This window comes from Embiotoca jacksoni, unplaced genomic scaffold (assembly GCF_022577435.1).
Source record: "Embiotoca jacksoni isolate LCO1_2020_lvr unplaced genomic scaffold, fEmbJac1.0.p SCAF_6, whole genome shotgun sequence".
Classification (NCBI taxonomy): Eukaryota; Metazoa; Chordata; class Actinopteri; family Embiotocidae; genus Embiotoca; species Embiotoca jacksoni.
The window spans coordinates 7,374,642-7,394,896 of record NW_027185414.1 but is presented as its reverse complement, the minus strand read 5'-3'; the positions used below and the strand labels follow the sequence as shown (position 1 = coordinate 7,394,896).

At 39.7% G+C, this 20,255-nt stretch overlaps 1 protein-coding gene across 1 annotated transcript in view; it reads left to right on the top strand.

The window, feature by feature from the left end:
* Positions 1-2,288: 2,288 nt before the first annotated feature.
* The window catches only part of hcn4 (hyperpolarization activated cyclic nucleotide-gated potassium channel 4), a 76,397-nt gene continuing 58,430 nt past the window's right edge, over positions 2,289-20,255 (top strand). The window contains exon 1 of the mRNA XM_069173991.1: positions 2,289-3,435. Coding sequence (XP_069030092.1) covers positions 2,750-3,435 — 686 coding nt within the window. The 5' untranslated portion in view covers positions 2,289-2,749. The remainder of the gene's footprint in view (positions 3,436-20,255) is intronic.

Genomic DNA, 20,255 nt, shown 5'->3' with positions numbered 1-20,255 from the left:
CAAAATGGATCTTGAATTTGTTGTGCTTCATTTCTGCTGCATCAACATTGGTAGTGTTGCAGTTGGGAATTTTCTAAATGGGATCAATATCATCTGTTACTTATTACTTTCTAATTTACAGTTTTGTTTAGGCAAAAGGAAAAATACTTTTCAAATCTCACTCTGGTCTGGTGATAAGGACAAGGAAACGTATTGTGGTTCAAAATTCTCCCACGTGTCTCTTATCCATTGAGCCCAAATTTCGACAAATAGCCCAACTGGTTAACAACATTGTGAACATAACATATTGAATAATACAGAAGTCCTGCAATTCTATAAATCAAGTTGAATGTCCTTAAAAATGAGGCTAGGTTTTGTAGGTTTGAATTTTTGCATTAGATCCAGTGTGTAGAGGGAAGTGTTTCTGACACATGCTATACACACAGAGCATTTTCAGTTTTGTGATTGTTTCACGAATACAGTCCTCTCATTCTCTCGCATGCCTTTTCTTAAACTAAAATGGCAAAAAGGGTTGTTTGATACATGGAGTTCACATGCTTTTATTAAACCATATGCAAAAGGAACCAACTGAACTCTAAATTTTCTTCTTTTGGAATCAAGATGAATTTTTTAATTGAACTATTCACCTTGATGAAGTGTTAATCGACATCCATCATCTCTCTCTTCCACTTTGATTGTATAAAATGACTGACACTGGATTTTGGGGTCCAATGCTGATATGATGTCATATATTTTCCACATAAATGTGTATCATAAACCAAGACTTTTGAAAATGATCCCTTGATTATTTTGTTTTAATTGAAATTAAGATGTGCTCTGAGCAGGAAATGAAACTTGTCAGTGCACTCAGGTGAACAGACTTAATGACAACAATATTTCTAAATTACCATATACCTTATATGTCAAGGTACCTTAACAAATTGGAACTCAGAGGATTTTAACTGCTTTCAGGTTTGTATTTATTTCTCTCTTTCTACCTTGAAATTGAAATTAGCCAGCAAGTGGGTTCATTAATAAAACTCTAGGAGGAACTACTTAGAATATGTGTTTTAATTTTCATTAAACAACTGGGAGGACTTTAACTTAGTGCGATGTTTTTATTTGTGGCCAGAATTCAATTCAATTAATTTCTTTTATGGCAGGAGGTAACACCACAGAAAATACATCCTGAATTTAGTGCTACATTTTTAACCATAATAGATTTTAAAAGTCTTTGTCTATAATCTGTTCAAAGCTCTGGCTGACCTGTGAAAATCTGTTGGCAAAAATATTTAATCTGTTGATGGCATTCTTTTATATGTCAGTGTGAACTTTCCAATTTTGGTGTCACTTGTGAGTGAATCACTTTAATTTAAAGCAAAGATGATTGGTGAAGTTAGTTTGGTTTAGTTAAGGGTGCATCATACAAATCCATGAATGCTTTTGCCACTTTTCCCCATGTTCTTGTGGATTTTTGCCCAAGTTTCTATGAAAGATAAAATGAGCTTTGACTAACAAGCACGTGTACTAATTTTCTTGGCTTGTCTAGGAATATGTAGGCTGTAATGTAATGTTAAAACTAAAAGGATGCATTTTCATTAAAATGCTCAGAATGCATTAAGGTGTAGATAATACAGAATTGTGCTTAATTGAGCCAAATGATTAGATAAACTGTAAAGGAGTGACGAGGTAAAGTAAATGATTGCAATCATGTGTCATGATAGCTTTATTCTGAAGATAATATGCCTTAGTTTTTGTTTATCACCAGCTGATACAGGAATAAAATATTTTAAATTTGGAAAATCTATTCATTTTCAGACAAAGTGGTGTGACATCGGCTGTAAAAAAAACAAAAAAATGAATAATGTACAATTACATCCTACGTGTGTTTATGTTTTTTTTTCTCCATACGAGAACTCGCAACCCAACAGTTCTAAATGAGCCTGTTGCCAATTAGAGAGCTTATAGCTTCGGCTTTGTTTGCTTGCGCAAATTACGCAGTAGATGAGACCGATAATGGAGACGACGAACGGGCTACTTGGTTTCTCCAAGTGAAGCCCACAGCAGGCTTTAACAGTGTGATCGCGTTGCTACCTGTAGCCTTAACTTGAGAGAACGGGAGAGCGTTTTAAGAATGGGAAGAGCATTCCCCTTTAAACAAGGTGGGCTGAGCTTATTTGCAGTGTCGCTCCTATGGCAACCCAATAGATCAGCATCATGAATATTCACAATTCACCAAAACGCACCCTGACTATGGATCAGTGATGTCAGCGGTCCCTGGAATGCTTTACTGTATTTTGCATGATTATGTCGCGTTGTTTGATGGCAGCTGGCAAGACATCTGATGAAAAGAGCATCCTTCGTCGTGCATGACCTTTCCTCGGTCTCCATATCACAGTCCGTCGGCACGTCTCTCACATGTCACGCTAAGGTGACTTTCAAGCAGTTTTTTCCACTTTTGCGCACAATGTCGGAATGGCACAAAGATGTACATCGGGGACACAGTGGCCAAGCGGACCACCCAGACTGTGCGTGAGGACATATGCAAACTGTCAGGTAGTCTACTTATGAAAAAGAGTATCTCTCATCTGTTTCAGTTGAGCAACGGCGGTCCATGTCATGTGTAGCAGGCTTTCAGGGATTCAGATTAGCTCCAGACTGATCGCTCTCATAAACAGATAGGGAGCGCGGGGCTGGTGACAATAACCGTTGCAATACAGCCTAACAATCTGGTTTTATTCAATTTTCTCCACTGTGTCTCAATGTCATAATGGACAGGTTGCACTCCTCCATGCGTAAAAGGCTCTACAGCTTGCCACAGCACATTGGACAGAAAGCATCTATAATGGGCGAAGGAGAAGATGCAGACAAGGACACCCGGAGGAAGAGTATTAGGATGAAACCTCTGCCGTCACCGTCGCCGACCTCTGGGGGAAGCTGCAAAGGCATCGGCGAGACCAAAAGTGGGGAGTCTGTGATCATGGAGACGGACATAGGGAGACCGATGAAGACCAGTTCAAATGGAGATTGCCGGAGATTCCGCGGCAGCCTTTCGTCCATCACAAGTCGGCATGTGCACGACTCGGACTCGGCGGAGGAGAGACGCCTCATTACCGAGGGGGATGTCACCCCGAGCGAGGAGAGCCCCCCTGGAGCCATCGGTGATGGGCAGCCGGATCAAGGTGCGCAGGGGGCCAGCGGCGGCGGTGGCGCCCCAAATGATTCAACAGACCAGCAGTCAGGGTTTATAAAGTTGGATGGCATTGATCAAATTCTGCCGGACGACGAGAGATTATATCAGGCGGGGTTCATACACAGACAGTTGGGAGCAATGCTTCAACCAGGGGTCAACAAGTTCTCCCTGAGGATGTTTGGAAGTGAGAAGGCGGTTGAACGGGAGCAAGAGCGGGTTAAATCCGCCGGATTTTGGATAATTCACCCCTACAGTGATTTCAGGTAAATGTAGACACCTTACACTTGCTCCTCTGTAAACAACAAAGGTTCAGAATGAGGCGTCACGATGCCTCGCACAGGCCCAGATGTGTCTCATTTATTGGGGCATTCATTCTCAGGAGAAGCCCATTCATTGTTCTATTCAGTTTTGTACCAACTCCATCACTTATCTTACTCCTCCATGTTAAAACATATTTTTTTTCCAAAGTCAATGATAATAAATATAGTTAAATGTTTGATAATAATTCTTAGAATTTACTGATCTTTTTTTTTTTTTTTTATAGATTAATGAGGGATTTTTATTGCAGTAACACAAGTGGAAAAAAATATCCATTAGTTTCAATGTATGAACATATTACTCAAGAGGCCTGTAGACACACTGTGTTGTCATGGAACAACCCACAGATGACACAACCTTTGCTAATTAGGACGATGTAGCCTACCTATCCTGGGCAGCTGCTTTCCAAATTGACAAATAATTTAATCTTTTAGAGGATGTCTTCTCCTGTTTTTGAGCAGATCTGTGCTCAGGGCACATCATTGACAAGAGTTAGTGATGAGGCCTTCACTTCATATAAACTGTAACAAGCGTATATATTGATTTTCTTATCATTCTCTTCTCCTATACATTTTTTTTTTTTTTTAAAAAGCAACAGAATCACATCATTTTATTTAAATAAAATCTGAGTAAGGGTTCAAGAGCAACTTTGAAATGATCAGCATATTTCGTCTTCATTTGAGTTGTCCACTAGTGACAAACTATAGCAGTAAACCTAAACAGAGAAAGTCAGAGAAAGTACTCTTTTGTTAGCCTGCAGATTCTTCTCTGTTGTTTGTGCCCTTGAGTTTGTTATTGACCATATGCCTCTGATTCATGGCCCCATGGAAGCTCTTAACTGACAAGAAAGATTGGCTTTAAGATCCTCCTTGCTTTCTAGATGTTATGCTGGTAGTCATACAATTCTTTTGCAGAGAACTATACCACACATATTATAGTATACGCTGGTGTGTATGCAGTGTTTTCTCATTAATGTTGAATTGGCTTCTTGAGATCATGCTTTCGACTGAAGAGGGCTCACATAATCGGATTCCCTCAACCCTGATAAATACATTTTGACAAAATACATCTGTTCTGACTACTCCAAAGCTGATATTGTATGAACGTCGTGAACCTTTTATTATTTTTTATTTATTTTACATTGAATTCTGTAGTTTAATAATTCATGCAAAATTATTGCATTACAAGCTGTGTCAACCTTGTAGACATGTAGGCATTAAAGTTGTTGTGCATACTGTTACATTTCTCCTTTTCTATGATACTGCATGTTGTCTCGCCTGCTGTGTGTTTGATTGGCTGTGATGGTGTAGTGGCATGTGATATAGAAACTTGCCATCAAAAGTGTGTTTTTCAACCTCAGGAACAAGATGTCTGACTTGGAGGGACATGCAAGCTGTATAGTGCGACTTGCTCACGGACTTGAGGTGTCAGTGGAAAAAGCTAAAAAATACTCCCAGAATAGAAAAGAGACATTTATCTGACTACACTGGATGTTGTCTGGCGAAATATGTATTTAAGATTGACGATTAAGTCACCTGCTTAAAGTTGTCATGAATTTCTTTTTCTTTTAATAAAACTGTGTGTGTGAGAGGGAGGTCGATACACACAGTAAAACGAGAGAGGAGAGATGTCTGTCCAACAACAAAAAAAGACATTTTAGCCAACCTTTCCATGGAATCTGCCCCATTGTTTAATGTTTGCAGTCCCTGATTAGTTTATTCTGCTTGAACAATCTGACTGTCTCTGTACATTATTCTACTAATATCTCCTCACTTGAAACCATTAAACAAGTCCAACCTCTCGAGGACACTTGTCGCTAGAGAACTATTTGCAGGTATAATTAAACCTTACACTGTTTCGTGATCACTTCTTCTGAGTCCGCACACAGTTTGGACAGGCCATCATTAGGAAGTGAGATATGGATGAGACAGTTTGCCATTTTTGTTATATTCCTCCCAGCTGGTTGTGTTTCCTCTGACCCCCTCTGCTGTCTTACTCACTGTGTTAAATGTCACGAGGAAGGGTGATTTGGGGCTCGGGGAGACTGTCCTGATACAGAAAGGTCAGAGAATTGGCACCAGCCATCAGATTTGAAGTGTCTTCGAGCAAGATGCCAAAACAGGGGCTCTGTTGCACGCTGCATTTAGTGAAATAGATGCGACTCTCTCTGTGAGCTGCACCAAAATAGATAAATAAATAAAAATGTGCTGAGAAAGAAGTGATTTCAAAAATGAGGTTGGCCACCCACTTGTTTTAGGTCTGAGGGTGGATACTGTATATTACCATAATTAAACATTTTGGTGATCTTTTGCATGTGTGGAACGCAACAGTATGATTTTGTAATCACTCAACTCTGCAATTAAAACCACAGATGTGGCATTCAATCAAGAAAGAAAATATGAGCCTTGGCTTTAGTTAAATGTGCATGTGATATCTTAAAAGCACACATACATGCATTAATTTGTGTCGTATTTAAATGAATTAAAGGATAATGACCTTACTGAAGGAAGTAAAGATTGATCTGTAAAACCTATTTATTAGTATTAACATGCCTCAAAGCTTATTTGTAACCCATGTGATTGTGAGATGGAATACATCCTACCAGTGAGTTAACACAGCCGATTGCAGTGCATTGGAGCTAGTATTATATTTTTGAGAAAATGAAGGAAAAACATGATACCCGGTCACCAACATCCTCCAAAATCAGGATCAGAGACAGGACTGTAATTAAAGTACACAAGGAAATGAGTGGGACCTTTTAATGGGCCTGGAGAAGAGAAGGGTCTCTGTGACTAAAAGTTTTATTCCCATGTCTGCATCAAAGCTGCTGGCCCTATAAACTCAAATTAGAGTGTCACAAGGAATCACATAGTCATCACTGCGCCGGAATTGAGCAAAATCTCTTCTTGTCAAGTTTTGTATAAAGCTAAGAAGCAGGGGAGGAGCAATATCTTGCAAGGGAAAAAGGCAGATTAAAAATGGCATCATAATCCAATCTACAGCCTCACTTCCAGAGCCAAAGCCGAACAGCCTCCTTATATTTTGAACAAGCATTTCGCAGTGAGCAGATGTGGTCAGTTAACCAGAGGGTGACACCCACAACCCTTCAATATAAAAGGAGACAAGAACAAAATAACTAAACGATATATATATATAAGGATTCTTTTAAATACGAAATGTAATACTCTCCTTAAGCACCAGATGATCATAAAATATTTGTGAGGGCTTTGATAGGATTGTTGTACAATACATGTGATTGGTGCTGAGATTACTGACTCCTCTGCCATGTTTCATATTGCATGGTATTGTTAGATATTTGCTCTGCAAGCTTACTCATCTCAGTTTTGAAAATGTGACGTTATGTTTGTTTTGTTTTTCAAAGCTCTTGTGCCATAAACTGTGCTGAGACCTATCAGTGCTGCATGTCCTTGGTCGTAAATAGAGCCTGGTAAAAGTCCTGGAATGCTTGCAGATGGAAGATGTCAGTGCTTGACTGGCAGCGTGATACCCCTCTCACTGAATGGGTCCTCTATTATCGTAAGATGAAAACTGGGTGATTATTATTTTCTTACCTGTTTGCATAGAGCCATTTGAATGCATTCTGTCAATGCAGCTGCATTGTGCAGGGTTCTAGACAAATGATGAGGCGCAATATTAGGATGCAGGCCTCTGATCGTGAAGAGCCTTTTAATTATCTTGTGATTCAGATCCCAGAGGACACATCTGTTGGAAAGTCATCCACATTTCCCTAGAGAAATAGAAAAGATGTCGCACATTAGAACTTTTTTTTTGTATTAAATTTTTTTGCAGTGAAGGCTCTATTAAGCTTTGGAACTGTGTTGCCAACACTATCAGAGAGGGGGGGGGGGGGGGGGGGGGGGTCAGCTGTCCTGCAGTTTCTGTCAATCAGTTAAATCCCTTTGCAACAGTTAGGCGGATCCTTCCATCCCCTCTGCAAAGTCCACTTTTGCAACAGCCTTTTATTCCTCCCGCACATCCACTTCTGTTCCCCAAAAGACACTTACCAAGACCGTGGCAAAAATAAATCCTCTGAACAGACATCTTACAATTCTGCCCCTGTTATTTTATTTTATTTTTTTTTTTACAGAGAATACATTAAAGAAAAGTAGAGCAGATGTAGTCACCAATCTGCACATAATGGCTGATATAGTTGAAGGAAGATAACTTTTAGTCAAAGTGTTGACTAAAGGAAAATGTGCACTGAAGGCATTCATGTTACCTATGAATTTAACCCGTTTCTGATTTGATGTTTTCACTCTCTTGCTAAAGTGAGTCACAGCATTTGTAATGTCAGCCATCAGCCTGACTATAATTTTTTTTTTTTGAACAGTTTCTTACAGCATTTGCATAGCAATGCTGACTGTCTTCTGCAAGGGAAAATTTGCTGTACTTGATATGAATAAATTGAGAATAGTAGTTGTGCCACCTGGACTGAGACTATCCTTTTACTTTGTAAGACATCAGTGGGAAATATTTCCCATTTTTACCTTTCTCTTTATGAATTCTGAGATATTTTAGAAATGGTGCTCCTTAGCTATACAGCCCTTATCAAGCATTAGCAACCACTAATAGCTATACGCGTTTTGTCGAAGATACGGTATGCTGCAGCGTGTGCACTCGCGTGTGTATTATGTTTGTAAGCGTACGGGATTAGATTGAATAACGGCCTTCTCTGTTTCAGTCAGGTTGATTACTGTTGATTTGAGTGTACGTTTTGCTATTGATTTGTTTGGGTCTCGAGGGGTGTCCAGCTTTCCGTTGTTGGATTTATTGAAAAATGAGATGGAGCAACATGCATATCTGCAACAAGGGTGATTCCCCTTCATGTGGCAGTGGCAGGTCTGGTGAGAGTTACACAAAGGTCAAGATGAGGTGCTGGAGAGGCAGTAGAGGAATGTAAAGCCTTACATATCTAGAGCCTCATTTAACATGTTTTTGACAGTTTTATTGCGGTTTGACGATAAGATCGGTAAGCCATCAAAATGTTTTAACTAATAGATGCATGTATTAATTACAGAGTGTTAGCATGTGCCCTTATGGACAATATCTAATTGTCTTACATTGCTAATCTACATTGTAAGGTAAGGTGGAATGCTGCTTGAGACTACATCGGATGAATGACACTCTTTGCCTTTCAGTCTCCATTAAATAATTCATTCTTTAATGTAGTGAGGGTAAAACATGGGGATTACAGATGGTTCTGGCTGGGCCTGAAAGTGGGGTAATCAAAATAGGTTGCTGTGCTCATCCACCAATATTAGGAGCCAAGAGATTATTACAGCACAATTTATTTAATGGAGGGAGCCCAGGGAGGATGTACGTGGCCGGTAGGTGAAAGGTTGCCTGTCAGAGTGGCACAATGATCGAACGGCACTGCGTGACCTCACCAGGCACACTTGTGTGGGAGTGTGAAATCAGGACACATGATCACAACTATTAAATAATGGCCTTTTTTACATTTATTATTATTATTAAAATTATTTTTTGGGTATTTCCGTGATCACCCACACCTTCCACCCGATATATCAGTTATTTCAGCTTCAAGTATAAGGCGGAGAGCTGAGTTTAACCTTGGCAACGTGATGGTAATCTCAAGTTAAGAATATATTGATTGATTGGACATCATATACATTTTCAAAATGGGAAAGCCTGCTGGAAACATTTTCTGTAAAGTGCCGCATGTCAGCCAGCTGGTATGTTTGATGTGTTTTGATCACCTGACAAATGTGATGTTGTATTATCTTAGCATCTCTGCGTGGTTAATGGAGAAAATGCGCATTTATTTTAACAATTTACCACCCTACAGTCAAGTCATATTTGAAGTGTCTTGTGTATGACCAAAACCTCTGCAGACCTGTCTATAATCCTGTTGACACATTTTGCTTCTGGCAATGCTTCAGCATGATTTTTACCTCTGCATACTGTTTTAGAAAAGAAAATCTGAGTACAAAAACAAAATAATACAGATGCCTGCTATACCCGCACATTTGATTGTCATCCCTTTTTGACTTCACCTATCACTTATAGTTATGCAGGGGAGAGTAGTAGAGAAGGGGAGGAAAAAGCCTTTTTCAACCTCGTGACACATGACCTATGAATTGTGTAAAAGGGGCTTCAACTTGCAGTCTTACGGGGAAGTGATGATAACTTTGAATTTGACAGTGATGACTTAGTGTATGCTTCATTTGTTCATGGCACAGTGATAACTATTCTCCATCTGAATAGTGGTGGTTATAAATCTCACTTTACACGTTTAGATTTAACATCAATCTGACATTCAACATTCAATGAGTGCTGGTCAAAAACATGATATTAGGTGTAATCTCCCAATGATACCCAAGAGGGCATTCTTTACTTGAAGTATGGACACTACAGTGATTCATCCTAATTGATAACCAGAGTAAAGAATATTCTCTTTGGTATTATCTCTTTCACTATAACCTGAATCAAGATTTTAATGCAGATAAAAAAGAAAACTTTGAAAACAAGAAATCACTTCTCTAGCAATCAAAAAAGCACCGCATGGTGTGTTTTATGGGAATTGTCAGCCTGGGTGGAATGAATAATTAAGACTGCTTGGGTGAAAATACCTCCTGTAGGCTATCACTTCTCTCTGATGTCTCCCTATTCAGCATTCAGGCACGCTATTCACACAGACCTGGGTGAAGTACTATTCACAACTACTCTTTGTGGTCTGCTTTTGCCTATTTAAGAGCCACATGGCTCTGATTTAATAATTTAACAATGCAAAAAGTCTTCAAAACAAAACAGCCCATCCTTTTGCACCCCAGGCATGTTAAAATAATTGTAAGCATTAATTGTCAACTGAATTTGACCCTGATTTGTCCTTCACATGCTCAGAGACTTCCTAGTGTTTCATTTCCCCCCAAAATAACTATGATTTCATGCATAGTTTGTATAGTAACCATACTATGACTTCCGTTGTGTTGACCTCTATATGCATGCTGCAGCCGCAACACACTCTTTCCTCCTCACAGAAATTCTGCTGTATGTAGTACATACAGGTTGACCTTTTCTGTCCCAGGTGGATTCTCTCACCCCTTGTCTTTCTGAAATTGGATTGCTATTTTTTTTCTCCTATCCACCTCGATAGGAAATGGCCAAGATGTGAAATTGGCACCAATAACCTGCTCCAGAGGTTGGACACAATTTAAGAACCATTATATTAAAAAGCATTCAAATTGTATGTAAGATTACAATTTCCATTAACTTCAGAACCAATTAGCAGAATGTGCCAGAAACAAAAAGTGTAAGTGGATCAGGTGGACGACCTTGTGTGAGCCAACACAGTCAATGCATTGTCTTCTCTGTCTTTCTGTTTTTCTTACCTTTGGATTCTCAGGAATTAAGTAAAATGCTAGAAATGTGAGCAACAAACATAACAGTTTGAATGTTTGTTTTTTTTCTCTTGTGGGAGGTTTATCTTGCAGTGTGTATGGCTTTTACAAGGAATTACTTTGTACTGGGATTAGTCATTAATGCAGTCTCAACATTTACTGTGTGTGCTTTCAGTGCAACTATATAATGATAATAAGATCATATTTTATTTTACCAAATGATTCAATTCAAGCTAACTAGTAAAGAACAAACAAAACACCAAACAATCAAGAGCATGTCATGGAAAGCGTGAGTTCTACACATTTATATACCAGATCAAATCATGACACTTCGCATTAGCTCTTCATAATTCACCTATGATTTACAATATTACTTTCCTGAACACATGGCAGCAGTGTGGCCTTTCCATTTGGTGACCTCTCCACGGTTTAGTCTTCATAAATGTACAGAAAGTTAAAGCACTTTGGAAACAGTGGGGTTTCCACTCAGGGAGGACCACAGACCAGTGCGCTGAATAAAGACCTCTGTGTGTGGCTGGCGTGTTTCACAGGAAATACTTCCCTGGATCAATGTGTTTGGCCTGACCCTGCCACACGCTGGGTGTCTCCAAGACTCAGACAAATGGCTGGATTATGAGACATGCACTGGTGAGAGACAGATTGTTCACTCTCCTCTGCTATCGGGTGGTGTGTGTGTGTGTGTGTGTGTGTGTGTGTGTGTGTGTGTGTGTGTGTGTGTGTGTGTGTGTGTGCGGGGAGTGTGTCCACCGCAGTTTTTGGTCCAATAAGTCACTCAGGTTTTGATTGAATAGGGATCTAGATTCTGTCCACGTTTACCGTGTACAATTGAGAAATTAGAGAGCTAACAGATAAACACGATAAATCCTGCACTGTTTAACAGTCACATAAGCCTTCACTTTTGCTTACTCACGCAGACCAGTCAAAATCAGATAAACTGTATCTCCTCTCCAATTTAATTTAATTTCATGCTCAGTGTCATCTTAGTGAGGGTTTTCCATCAGCTTTTAAGCTGTATTAACTTTGGTCTTATTTACCTCTACTTTTTTTTCTTCACATCTTTAGTTAAAGAGATGGTGATTCTAGTGAAATGTTTGTTTTCAAAACATTATGGAAAGAAAAAGAGCCTTGGTCTGTGTCCAGAAGACCATACTGACATTAATCTCTCCTTCTACCCTCTTTCTCTTGATGGCCCATCAGTCTTAATGTGTTGTTGTACAGAGTCTTATTTTCTCTCACTGTTTCCACATTTTCTCACCCCTATTTTTACCTTGCCCCTATTCTTCCTCTCACCCTCTGACCTCAGATCACCGTTTTGGAGATGGATAGAAAGGACTTTCATTGTGGCTGCTCCATGGGCTGATTTGCGGCACCTGAAGTGGTGACGATAATGGCCCAGCACTGGTGCAGCCCAGAGCAAGGGCATGAGGTGATGGTGTACACTGTGACCAGTAACAGACAGTACATTATCTTAGTACTTCATCCGTGTTGCGAGAAAGCCCATTACTCCATCTCTCTTTGTCTCGCACTCCTCTATCCAGCAGAGGTGCGTGCTGGTGGGGGGGGAGGGGCAGTTGAATTCACTTGGGAGGGGGCACTGGACAGTGTTTCTTCTGCCACACTGGGTTTGGCTGTCAGGATACCCCTTTGACATGACCCTAAAGACCTTGTGTGGAGATAACAAGGCATCATGATAAAACACAGATGCAATTAGTGGCAGGATGACAGTCTATAAAGCAGATACTAGCACATGCTAGTAGGATAAGTGCATGCTCGTGGCACTGACTAGAACGCTTTCTGTCCTCTCGTGTCTACTACAGCCTTGTCACTCACTATCTCTCTATTTTGTCCCCACTGAGGGTACATTTATTTGCTGATTGTAGACTACCCATGTACCATTTTTGTTCCACTGAGCAGATAGATAGCAGGTTGTGCTCTGAGGAGCTGTGAAGGACTCTGCTGGGCTGTAAAGCCTCTTCTTAAACAGCAAAAAAAAGAAAAAAAAGGTAAAAGAAAATCCCAATGGGACAAAAAGAGGAGAGGAAACACAGACTTGGCTACTTCTGAACATTCTTCTCAGTGGGCTCCCTGATTACATATGGTCAGTTTGTAAAGTGGCAACTTTACCCACTCTCATCCCAGGACATGAAATACGGCTGTTTTGTTGCATCCTGCTGGCATCTTATGTGCAAGGCACCTTTACGCACCAAAACTACTTTGTTAGAGTTCGGAAAAGATAATGGTTTGGGTTAACATGTCATATACTTTTGAGCGCCTTGAGTTTGTTAATCTGTTTTTGTGATAGATGCGTCTCTGATTCATCAGCAACTTTGTTATGTTTGCATTTACAATGCCGTCCCTCATCGTCCCAGTCGTCTGCTTCTTGATCTCTTTCTTACTATGCATGGCAAGGAGCACCCATGCTTTAGAATCCTTGTTGATTAGATCGTCACTCACAACCAATGTATTTCATAGTATTCCTACCACCATTACACTTTTATGGGCAATTGCAACTTGTCTCAGGACTGTACGAATGTAACTCAACACTGAATACCATGCTAAAATGACTCTGTCCTCCTCCAAAAAAATCTCTCATAGGTCTTTAGTACATGCAGTTTATGACAAGCCACAGTTACGATATAAACTTAAGCAACTTCTAACGGGCGTATCAATAATGATGTAATAGTAATAATCTGGGAAGTGATGCAGATCAGATGACATCTATGAGTTTTTACGTATTAGGAGATTGTGTGTTGGGTGATTTGGGTCGGAGACTGATGTTTGTTTCATGGACATTTAAAAAAGAAATCACATTTACTGTTGTCATGACGATTGCATAACTTTAAGTCATCATTTTAACCTAAACCATTAACTTTCTCTAACCCTGATCAACTGGGTTTTGTGCCTAAACCTAACGAGGGATGCTAATTTAGGATACATTCCTGTGGGTCGTACCTGAGACTGGGAACAAAAGACATAGACATAGATGGGTTGAAGGACATGTTGGACAACCACAGGTGAGGACAAAGGAAATTTTTTCAAGTTAAAAAGCATCTTCTGGACACATATGTGTAACTTTCAAGAGTTTGACCTATAACCACAAAAGTTAATTTTCAGTTTTTCAGCTGGTCATAATTGTTAAGATCGGCTGTTTTTCCCAACTAATGGATATTATTAAATTGTGTTGTCAAGTGGTGCTGTGGATTAATTTCAGAGTGAGAGCAGCTTCCACTGTTGTTGGCAAAATTTTGGAGGTTAGGCAGCTTCTTTGCTTACATTTATCAGTGCCTATGAGTAAAGGGTCATACTTCTTATCTTTTAGAAACCGTTTTCTGCTGCAGCAGTCATGACATTATCTATGGCATTGTTTTGCTCTTGGCTCTGTTGAATAACAGTCCCAGACAGCGCTTTAGAGGTGAATGAAAAATCACACCCTGTACTCTTACCTTGATGTCCTACCAGCAGAACTACTTGTATTCTTATTTATGGATCTCTTTTAGCAGCGTTAGGTAAGGTTGACTCCATTCAGTTGATTATGCGTCTCCTCTACCCTCTGTTGGTATTTAGTAAATCCCTCTGTGTTCTCTTAGCCTAAGGTTGGGGAGATTTGCCTCTACCTCTGATGAAATCTTCTTAGCCTAGGTTTGATAAAACAGCGTACCTCACCTAAATATAGCCACCTGCGACTGCACAGCCCCAGTGTCAATGATGTGCTTGCAGTGTGCCTGCTGGCTGTGCTTAGCAAAGACAGCGTCATTATGACAGTTCATTGGAGCGGATGACAACAAAAATAGCATTAACCCTTTTAACCAGATTTTTCTTTTTCTTACTCCTAGACACAAATCTTGCTGTGTTTGCCAACTGGCTTGTGTAAAACCAACAATCTGCTCTTTTATGGGCAGTACACTGTGTTTAGCTTACATGTAAAATTAGGTGATTTCTTTAAGAGCCTTTCATGGCCAATTTCCATTCAATCCTCCTTATTGGTTTATTCAGAAACGACTATGTAATTAATGAAGCTGTTTCTCTGTCAGTTATCATTTGAGTTTAACTGCAATTTACAACTTGATCTGTTAAATTGGTCCCAAGCTGTTCACAGCTAAAATGCAGCTCCAGGAAGTTAGCTCTAAACAGGTGTTTCAATGACTCTGAATTCAAATATGTAATATACTTTTCTTTATTGAGGCCTTTTCATTGAGGCAGATATGATACCTTTCAAATGAAATTGTACAACACTGTATTAGGTTTAAATTTAAACAAGGTTAGCCTTACCAAAAGTCTGACAGCATTGTTGGTCAGATTGACAGTCAACTCTAGGTCATTTGAATAATGGTGTTATGACCCATGACCAGAAGCAAAAACATAGGCTTGATAACACATTTAAATATTTTACAACCATAACAAATATTTTAGGCAAGCGATTGGAGGGCATGACTATTGGTGTTGAAATCATGTGGCTTGGACTATGGACACCCTGATTCAACTCCCGTCTCCTATACCAGCATTTATGGTTTGTCACCATCAGAATAATTTTCCTTCACCTTAACCAAGCAGTTTTAGTTGACTAAATTCAAGCAAACCTCAAAACGGAAATTACTTTGGAACTGTCATTTGGGTGATGGGAACCAGTTTTTTATCAATATACTGTGGGACTAGTTGGTTTAATTTGTTACTAAACACAAACTGTCATTGCTACACTGAAGAAAAACCCTCATCCTCCCGAGCAACTGAAGTTTGGGTATTAAAAGTGACTTATTGCAGCTCTGTGTAGAGCCCTGGAGATCAAACTGAAACTTGGGGGTTTGTACTGCTAATTTTTAACATGAGCCAGAATTCCCAGGCACCGTGAGACAGTACTTCTTTGCATGACAAAACCAAATCTTCAAAGAGAAAATTGGAGCAAGCATGCTCACATACTGTACATGCACACACATGTACATGTACTCAAAAAAACAACTCAATGAGAAAACTACACTGTTTTTCAAATGCATTCAATGTTGGATGGTGCCCTCATGAAAGTCTCAAAGTACCTTCTCTTCTTGTCCTGTTCCCATTCAGTCAGTGCGGTACAATAAAGGTAGGCACTGTTAAATGCTGTCTGCCACCTGTAACTGACATGACAGATGATCTGCTTGCATGTTGTCCCATCAGTCTCACAGCAAGGTAGCCAACAGATAGACCTCTCTATAAGGGAAATGTAAAAAAGTGCACACACACATGCATGCACAAATCCAAATATTTGCTCCCTGTATATCCCCTGCTTGTGGTGACTCTCACGGTCCCTTTCAGGTAGCCTGGCTGGCAGGTTAAGGAGAATGAGAGAGGCTTATCATGTAGTCAGATGCACTCTGAGGGTGACAACATGTTCCCGCTGTCCCTGGTCACCCCACTGGAGAGCAGAGTGGGCTGTGGCTCCATTCCTCCAGACAGTGAAATGTCAGGGCTCCCTTCATCATTACCGTGAGCTCTCAGCATCATAACAAGTTAGGTGTGAGCTACTCGGCTTCTTCTCTTTCTCAATGCCTTCAATGTTTCTCTGCTATTCTGGATCCTCACTTTTTTAAAAGTTTGTTTCATGCACACCCTGCAGACCAGCCTTCCTGCAGTCTGCCATTCACCTCCTTATCATGCGGGCTGCTCTGATCTTCCTCTGTGATCACATAATTACACAAACACACACATGAGCTCTGGTCACCTTTTCTTTCCTGTGTTTGTGATATAGAGTGTATGGTATCTTTTATTTCTTGGAAAACACTTTGTGAAACAGTTTATTCTTTGTGTTTTACAGACAAGACCAAAAATTGTTGTATGTAATGTAGAGCAAATGTCATAGAATCAATACTTTTCATGTGTTAGACATAAAAGTGGTATTCAATGGCAATCATTGCTTTATTGGACAGAAACTGCACTCAACATGTTTCCACTTTGAAATTTTGTATGTACTGGCTCACGAGGGATGCCTACAACAAAAAAAAATATAAAACACAATAAGACTAAAGGCAGAAAAATAAGGATAGATGCATAGATAGACAGTTTTGTTTCAAATGCAGTGTCTCTCTCCCACACTTGGGAATATCACCTTCATTTCACCACAACTGCTAGGTCGCAGCATTTTGCTTTCATTTTCTTTCAAGACAGGTGGTATCCCACCACACAGCTTGAGTCTGCGATTTGGTTATGCACACAGAGATATGGGATTGTTTAATGCCTTTGAAATGTCCGCCAAACATCCCGCTCTCGCCCAACTGTATTTATAGAACAATGTTCTTCTATGTCAGGTTCCCAGTGCATAATAAAACACAGTAAATGGATCCCTGCTATGTTTAGGTGGCCTGACCTCCATTAGGAGGCAACCACAAGAGTGAAAAGGAGAAATCATGAGCATTTATACATGCACGCAAACACACACACACACACACACACACACACACACATGCATTTACCCGACACATGCATGCACACACATATGCTCACATGCATGTGTAACCACGGTCCACAGGTACACAAAACAATAACACACGGAATGAGATTCCTCCACAGCACTTTGAAATTTCTGCGTACTTATCTCAAAATATTGTGGCGGCTTTATCACAATAATCAGGAGTATCCTCAAACGTCCTTTGATTAATAATACTATGGATAGCTGTTACATTTATCTATTTGGAAAAAAAAAAAATATACCACTGTGAAAAAGTACCATGATTTGAAGTATTTCCTTTTATTGTGGTGGGACACCGATCATGAATTTCCCATCACATTTGGAAAGATGCATTTGTAGAATGAGCATAGAGCCGCTGTTGTTAATCTTACCAATCCCCACACTTTCATTACAAATGAGGCTTGCTCAAACAGGTGGCAGCAGTAGCTGTGTTGTGCCAGAGTGACGCCCAGTAGTCTTAAACAGCATTCTGTCTTATTAATCTTTCTCCAGTGATGTTACGGCGCTCTCTTCTGTCATATCCTCACACTACCTCCTCACTCTTGTCATTCATACAGGATCATATAACTGCTGGCAGAGATTTGTTCTGAATGGTTTGATTTTTTTTTTTTTCAAGTCAAACATATTTGTCAGGTCCTCAGCTCCATGGCTTGTCTTACGTTTGTTTGTTTGTTTTTTCTGGTGTTGAAAGATGCCTAGTTGTTGAACTCCGACTCCATTTATTGGATGTCAATATTATTAGCCCTAAGTTTACATTCGTCCAATACTCTTATTTATGACCAAATATCAGCAAGACTATAATGATATTCCCATCAGCCTCAGATTTACCTGCTTTACCTCTGCTGAAGTGTGTTTGCAATGTCATTTCAAGCATTGTAGCATGCTAATCTTAGCATTTAACTCAAAGCACTACTGAGCTTTATTGGATCTTTATAGAGCCACTAATATTCACTGGGATGGATTACCTAACTAAAACAAGTTTCAAATGCATTTGGGCATATTTTTCCAATTATGAAGTAAATGAAAAACAATGTCTTCCTGGGAGAATCAAACACTGTGGGATGCTTTGGGAAATGGCTGCTAGTTGCGATAGTATTTTGTCGTTTGTTGTCAAGAAGTTTCTCAAATGTAAAAATGCCAGCTCTGTTTTTTAACAGTGAAAAGACATGTTATGCGTGGCTGAATCATCATGACTGAAACACATAGCAAAATTAAAGGCAAGGATTTGCAGCCGTTCCAGATATTTTAAGACACAGATCATCTCAGTTCAGTACTGGTCAAGTGCAGGAAGCAGCTTTTACAAATGCACAGACTTAAATTTATAGTATTAGGAAACATGGCAATATGAAGAACAAATGTCATTACCTATGTTTGCATTTCTTTCTTTGAAGTTTTACTTGTCCTCCTGGGCTTTCAATCTTAATGTGAGCAAGCACACAAGGTCTGTCTAAATATAACTCCACTTGACAACAAGCTGGATTGATACTATTTCACTTTGAAGAATTCCAATTACTGTCACTGTTTCCTCAGAGTATGTGTGTGCAATACACATGAAACTGAGATGTGTGTCTGTGTATAATGTATATTTGTGTATGCATGCACGAGTGCAGGGTGCCCTTGTAAACTGTAATCCAAGCACATGACAGCTCCAGCGTGCACTAGATAGCAGCCTGTGTAGTTTTTTGTAGAAACATTTGAGCATTTATAATGTAAAGACTGTCCAAACGTTTATGCATCAGGGGCAATGTATTCAGAGGCCGCAGTGACAATCAGTTTGGTGCAATGTGGGCAACATTGATGTCCAGGGTTTTGCAACTATACTGCATTAGTAAATGAGGATAGCCGAGCACACAGCTAGAAAATTCTTTAAATTATTAGCTGTAATGTGTCACATCAGTGATTGCCATAGCATTAATTGTGTGGTGTACAGTGTTAAGACTACTTCAAGTTCAAGCTCATGTATTGCTTCATTATATACATGCCTCAAAGGGGCTTAAAGAAAAAAGGCTTCTTTAGATCAAACTAATCATCAATAACATAATAAACTGTACATGCTCAGAAAGAAACAAGGGTAAAAAATGGGAGGGGAAAGGATCAATGTTTTTGCTGAGGCTGACAGTGGGTACTGAACTGTCTATAAAAAAAATAACATAAAATTTTGTATTCGACTTGGACCAGAGTTCTTTTTGGATCAGGCTGTGGGATTCTGCAGAGCAGCAGTTCCATGTAAACCCGAGTTATTTACTTCAACACACCGTGAACGAACCATGAAATCAATAGACATCAGCTGCAACAAGGAAGTGAAACAGCAGTAATTACTTTCTGTAGTCTGGCTAGCTTGCGGTAAAATGTATCCCCTGCCATGGTTCGGTATGAAGCATCCATTCCTCCTTATTTCTTATGACCCTGCTTGATATTGGTTTTGCGTAGAGACAGATGTTTATGGCCCAGTTAAAGGGTGGTAGTTAAATCACCCAGGATCACTGGACCAGTGCACAATGCAGCAATCTTCATAGTGCAATCTGTGGAGTTTCCAGGATACATCACAAAAGAGCAAATCTGGATTCAATTACCAAGCCAGCAGAGAGTGCAATTTATATCCAAACTCCCAGGCTTGGAAGATGGACGAGGTCACAGTACAGTTTGTAATTAACAGTTAACCCTCACTGACCTTTGAGTTGTGATTTACAGTCCAAACATAAATAGCTTTCACATCAAGATGCCTTTTTACATGGTGCGGCGGTTACTTATTATGTATGAAGGTTATAAAGGCAGATATATTATTATATCATCATTACTTGTCTGTGAGGTTACTTCCACCAAACATGCTCAATACTCAAAGGCACTTAAGGTTGAAATAGGCCAGTGATGAGATTGAGGTGGATGGTTGTTTATAGTAACAACAACAATGGCTGCATGCATAAACAAT